This window comes from Cokeromyces recurvatus (assembly GCF_025118155.1).
Source record: "Cokeromyces recurvatus strain NRRL 2243 chromosome Unknown BX663scaffold_7, whole genome shotgun sequence".
Taxonomy (NCBI): domain Eukaryota; kingdom Fungi; phylum Mucoromycota; class Mucoromycetes; order Mucorales; family Mucoraceae; genus Cokeromyces; species Cokeromyces recurvatus.
In genome coordinates this window covers 943616-950000 of record NW_026251393.1, presented here as the reverse complement: position 1 = coordinate 950000, position 6385 = coordinate 943616, and the positions used below count along the sequence as shown (strand labels likewise).

The following is a 6385-nucleotide window of genomic DNA, read 5'->3' as shown; positions in this document are numbered from 1 at the left end:
ATTCCTTGATGAAGAACCTAAGAAGACCACTGCATAAAAAAAAAAAAGAATACCTTTTCTTCTATATTGTTCGAAAGCTCATTTTTCTCGTATCCAATTCATAAGCTTATTTCATATATTAGAATGATATTATGCATTTTTTTTCCTATTAGACATAAATGCATCTAATTATATTCTTAAATAGAATATTTTATTGTATTATTAAATAAAAGTTAATATTAACATCATAAAGATATTTTTGAAGGCTTTATTTAAAAATTTCTATTACGACTCCATATATAATATTTTATCAAGCGATTAGAATCCAATGTATACTTTAAATCTGTTTCGCTCTGTCAGAGCCGTTTTTTTTTTTTCTTTTTCGAATTACATTGTATGCTACTTGGTGTATATATCATTTTTAGCATACAAGTCACTAATGATATGTATTCCACTACTTGAAGCAGATGCATGAATAGGTTGAAAAAGAAGAAAGGAAACAAAAAAAAAAATGTATACCACTTGACTATTACTTACAATCACTTATTTATGTGAACAACAATCATAAACTCTTTTATTCATGATATAAACTGGTTTTGTAAAGATGATTAGTGTGTAATTAGTTGATATTTTATACTATTCATATCAAAAAAAAATAAAAGTGTTTATACTTTTTTTGATATTAAAACCGAACATTTTCAGGAACCAAAAAAAAAAAAAAAAAAAAAAAAAAAAAAAAAAAAAAAAAAAAAAAAAAATTCTTCAAATTATTATTATAAAGTTCTAGAAGCCCAGCATATACACAAATATTTTTTTTTTTTAAAAAAAAGGATCCGGGCTATTATTGTTGAGTACAACAAGATTATTTAGCTATTAATATGATCAACTAGGAATAGAGTCGAGAAGCGAGTCTTGTATATTATAATTTGCCTTTTTTGTTATAATGATTTAAAACTCATACAGTTATTTTTGTGCTATCATGATAACTTCTCTTTACTCCTTATCTTGTCCATGTAACTTGTTATTTAAAAATAAAATGAAATGAAATGAAATGAAATAAATAAAAAAAACAAAGCTTATTTTCTTAGTGCGTGTGTGTGTGTTTTTCTTTTTTTTACTCCTTCTTTGTATGCATCTATTTCTCTCCTTTTTAATACAAATTCGGAACTTGGGTTAATTAACTTTATCTGCGCAAGAAGCAAAATTTATAATTAACATAAATGAATCTATATATAAATAATATAAAAATTGTGTATCTTTTTTTTTTTTTTTATTTTACTTATAATCTTGTATTTACAACCTCTTTCTCTTTCTCCTTCCTTTCTTTAATAGTCTCATTTTGGATATATATACATATACATATATAAATTGAATACATGGATCCTCTTTCTAACTCTATTTCAGTGGCTCGTACGTCTTCTTTAAAAAATCAATTGTTTCCTAGTAAAAGTAAACGTCGCGGTAGATCCAAAACGGTGACAGCAACAGAGGGAACAGATACGATGATGATCCAACCCGTTACCATGACACCTTCTAATAATAATAGCATGAATACCAGAAGAAAACCTTTATCTAGACAAAGATCTATTTCAGATTTAGTCAGTCGAGTCAAATCCTCTTTTATTCATAGATCCAATAGTGTAGGAAATCATCATGCAACAACAGCAGCTACTAATAATAAACATCATCAAGCCGGTATTATTTCCTATTCAGTGAAAATGGAGGATTATGATATATTGAGAACGATTGGCGCAGGTGCGACTGCCTCTGTCTATTCTGCTATCTATAAACCTACTCAGTCCGTGATAGCTATCAAGACGGTGAATTTAGATGAAATGGTAGGTCTAGATAATTCTAGACTTGAAGCCTTACGTAAAGAAATTCAAATCATGACCTTGTGTCGTCATCGTCATCTTCTTGAAGTCTATCAAAGCTTTGTTCATTTTTCCAAACTTTATATTGTTACCCCCATCATGTCAGCAGGTAAATAGTTGGTCAACTATTTTACACCATTGTGTTCATTCTATTAAAAATATGTATATATATATATATATTATATAAATTTGTAATTAGGTTCTTGTCATGATTTACTTTTAAGATGTCATAAAGTTGGATTTGAAGAAAGTATAGTGGCATGTATTATTAAACAAGTCGCAAAAGGAATAGAATATCTTCATAGTAATGAACTAGTCCATCGTGATATTAAGTCTGCTAATATGTTGGTCGATTTTGAGACGGGTATCGTTAAACTAGCAGATTTTGGTGTTAGTAGTCAACTCTTGAGTGATTTAACAGAGAATCATCATCATCATGTACCTAATCATAATAATAGCACAACATCAACTCAATCTCATTTTAATAACGATCCTACCATGGAATTATTAACAGAGTCTATGATCTCACTTATGTCCGCTGATCAATTTACTTGTTATCGACCTAATCCATCATCCTTACCGCTACCACTGCCAGCAGCTAACACGATAAAAAAAGTGCGTAGATCCTTTGTAGGTACGCCATGTTGGATGGCTCCTGAAATTTTATTAAACCAAGACTATGATACGAAAGTAGATATATGGTCCCTTGGGATTACTTCAATTGAACTCTCTTGTGGCAAACCTCCCTTTTCAGAATATGATCCTATGACTGTAAAGTGAATTAGCGTATATTTATATATATAGACCTATCTTTGTTAATACAATTTGACATCTTACTTTTATGTATGTATGTATGTATAAATAGATATTCTCCATGATTATTGATGATCCAGCACCAACGTTATACAGTAATCAATGTCGTTATAGTCCTAGTCATTCTGTTGAAGATTTTATAGCTAAATGTCTTGATAAAAACCCTGCATCTCGTTTATCTATCACTGAGGCATTAAATCATCCATTCTTAAAAAAGGCAGCAGGTCCTTCTTATTTACAAAAATACCTTGCACGTCGACCTGAATTAAATAAACGCCCTTATTTAATGAGTAGGGCAGTGACATCAAAGAAGAATAATAATAATAGTAATGATGATAATGAAGAAGATGACGATGATGATGATGATGATGATGATGATGACGATGACGATGATGAAACAAAGAATACATGGGATGAACTTCATTTTATTGAATCCATTTGGAACTTTAATGATGAAGAAAATAAGCCAAAACCACCTCCTGTTCATACAAAGTTTTTATCTAATAGTACACGAAAACAACAAAGTAATCATCCTATAACATCACCAGTTACACCCAAGGATAATGAGACTACAACAAATCTATTATTTTTAAATCGATCTGTGATGGACGAATATCTCCATACAAAAGTCCCTATTGATTATTATTATAACAAAAAGAAACAAACTACTACAACTACAACTACAACCACAGAACAAGATTTTTTAATGACAAAAGAATATTATTATTAAATTATTGGGGCATTATTTGGTGTACTTTAACTTGATGCGTCTATTAAAAATAGAGTGTGTATACATGATAACAAGCTTATCAGTAAAGCATAATCTAGACACTCTATGTATTTTACCTTTAAATTTCCTCTTTGAGTAAACCCTTTACCGCAATTAGGAAATGCACACATGAATGGTTTAACTGGCCAATGAATCTTTTCGTGTGTTTTTAAATTTCCAAGTTGAGTAAATGCTTTATCACAACCTTCATAAGTACACTAGTAAAAAGAAAATAAGTAAAAAGAAAGAAAGAAAAAAAAAATTTAAAAAAACGTCATCTTTTACATGATAAGGCCTTTCTCCTGTATGTTTTCTTGAATGTGTCTGAATAGATATATATAAAAAAAAAAAAAAAAAAAAAAAAAAGAATCAGTTTATTTATTTATTGTACATAAGCTATTTCTATTCCTTACCTTCAAATTGCCATATTGTGTAAATGATTTTCCACATTCCGCATAAGGGCAAACCTAAAAATATAAAATAAGTATCAATGCCTTTCTTATAAAAGTAAATAATTACATAAGGTCTATTTTGTGTTGATCTTGCTTGATCATCATTTCCATTTTCACCATGTCTATTACTATGAGCAGTTCTACATTTATTTTAAAGTTAAATCAAGCGTTATTTTATTTTATTGTTGTTTGTTTGTTTATATACCTTTGATGTATTCGTAGACCATTTGGATGATCAAAATACTCTGAACAACCTGGTTCATTACAAGAATATAATTTACGAGATTCATATGTAGAAGGTAGATGGTGAGGATAATGATGATCTGTATTATTGTTATTACTATTATTCATAATAGTTGTATTCTGTGGTGGTAATGGAGGTAGATTAGTAGCAGTATTCACATTAGGTCTATTTACAGTTGTATAGTGATGTTGATGAGGAGATGAACTATAAAGTGGTTGTTGATGTAATCTAGGTAAATTAGTGTTATTCATATAACCATTAGGATTATTATAAGCTGGAAGCTGCACATGTGTTTGTGAATAATGCTGCTGTGTTGGTTGAAGTTGATGGTGTTGTGGTAGACGAGGCGGCAGTGGTTGTTGTTGTTGATGTTGCTGCTGTTGTTGCTGCTGTTGTTGTTGTTGTTGTTGTTGATGATGGTAAGGATTTGAAGAAAAAGACATGGTTTTTTTTTTTCCTCTTAAATATTAAAAAACAATAAAAAAAAATATTTTTTTTAATGAAAAAATATATGAAAAAAAATGAGTTTTAAAAAAAAAAAAAGTTCAGAGAATGTGGATTTCCAAATTTGAAAGGAGATCAAGTCATAATAATATTTATTTTCCAAATGAAGCTTTTATCAATCCATAAAGTAGTAGTGAAGGCAATTATAATAATAATAAACAAAAAAAAATGTTACTAACAAAACCAGAATTTCTTATACAAATATTAGAGACTACAGTCTAGTTTTATTTATTTCATGTAATTTATTCATTTCTAAATATGTATAAAAATGTATATAAATATAGTGTGTGTGTGTGATATAAAGGTTGGGAATGATAAATCATTAATTATTCACTCTGTAATAGTTAATTGTATTTGATATTATAATACGCTTTATTAGTACATGAAAATAAGGTGAAATGTTCTAGAAAATACTAATTCTGTAAATAACATGTGTGTCCATAAATAATGAGAAATAGAATCATCAGACGCGTTCATTTAGATAGTTGTACACATAACAAGACATAGAAGACTACCTCAAGTGGGGATAATCACGTAAAGAGTTTATTTCAGTATGAACTGTAGGAATTCCCCCTCACACACGCACACAAAATACGAGTTGCTGGGAAACACTATATTGTTTATCTATTTTCATAGTAACTGTTTATATTCCCTTCTATAATGAACATAGATGAAAGCAAAGTGCAAATGCAAACGTCATAAAAAAAGAATAAATAATAATCCGAATGTCTGGAATTTAACGAATAGAATGAAATTAAAACTAGTTATCATATTCCAATGAGGCTCTTATGTACGTTTAATATTCATGAACATAGTGTTCTGCTATTGAAAAATGACAAGCAATTATTATACTATAGAAAGAGATGTGACTTGGATATGAGAGCTTCAAGTATGAGTTGATAGAACAAAAAAAAAAAAAAAAAAAAAAAAAAAAAAAAAAAAAAAAAAACTGAAAGAATACTTTATAGTGATGGATAAACCATAGTTCAGATATGAGGATTGTTGTTTATGCTTTTATACCTACTCTTTCTAAATTCGATTGAAGAGTAGTGCCTATCTAAAGTTAGAATATAAAAAGAAGAAGAACCTCATTCAAGAAGAAAAGAGATGAATGCAAAGTATTAAAGAGGTATGTATGTTTGTATTTATGATTATTATTTCAACAGACTGTTGACCGAAGATATGATATTAATTTCAAGCAGCTCTTCTATTAATAATCATAAACTAAAATGACTTTGATCCAGTGTCAACAAGTCGAAATATTGACAAGCTAATTGTTTCTTATTTCTATGCATTCACTGTCTGCTTACAGCTCTGCTCGAGTCTAGTTTTGTTAGTTAAGGTCGTATTTAATTTGCAGAATCATAAAATTATCTTTAAAACTGCGATAGTAGCTGCTTCCATCCTATCTTATTCTATATGTGTGTTATAAAAGTGATGTCACATCCTATTATGCAGAAAAAAAGAAAGAAAGGGAAACCTTCTATTATAATATCAACTTCTCCATTCTTTGTACATTGGCTACCTACACATTCTATATTTCATCAACTGGCTGTTTTCCAAATTCTCCTCATATTACATAATATGGCAGGTTTTCAGTAATTCTTCAAATTATGTGCTGCTTACCATTGGTTGATTTCTTATATTTCATTTGTTTTTGTAAATTCAAACCCCATTGTCCAAATCAAGAAAAAGCAGTCCCATAACAATTCTATTAAAAAAAAAAAAAAAAAAAAAAAAAAAAAAAATA

At 28.8% G+C, this 6385-nt stretch overlaps 3 protein-coding genes across 3 annotated transcripts in view; 2 read left to right on the top strand and 1 right to left on the bottom strand.

The window, feature by feature from the left end:
* The window catches only part of BX663DRAFT_503839 (cystathionine-beta Synthase), a 1640-nt gene extending 1278 nt beyond the window's left edge, over window positions 1-362 (top strand). The window contains exon 3 of the mRNA XM_051526826.1: window positions 1-362. This exon is cut by the window's left edge and continues 868 nt beyond it. Within this exon, the coding sequence (XP_051384851.1) occupies window positions 1-37 (37 nt within the window). The 3' untranslated portion in view covers window positions 38-362.
* A 1335-nt stretch (window positions 363-1697) lies between these two features.
* On the top strand, window positions 1698-2633 carry BX663DRAFT_431456 (kinase-like domain-containing protein; the record flags this gene model as incomplete). The annotated part of the gene is made up of 2 exons (XM_051522870.1): window positions 1698-1962; window positions 2053-2633. The coding sequence occupies 2 exons, from the start codon at window positions 1698-1700 to the stop codon at window positions 2631-2633; spliced, it is 846 nt and encodes a 281-aa protein (XP_051384850.1).
* A 771-nt stretch (window positions 2634-3404) lies between these two features.
* BX663DRAFT_503834 (uncharacterized protein) lies at window positions 3405-4544 on the bottom strand (the record flags this gene model as incomplete). The annotated part of the gene is made up of 4 exons (XM_051526825.1): window positions 3405-3759; window positions 3849-3902; window positions 3955-4027; window positions 4093-4544. Coding segments are annotated over 4 exons (696 nt in total), but the record flags the coding sequence as incomplete, so codon positions are not given.
* Between the last annotated feature and the right edge of the window lie 1841 nt (window positions 4545-6385).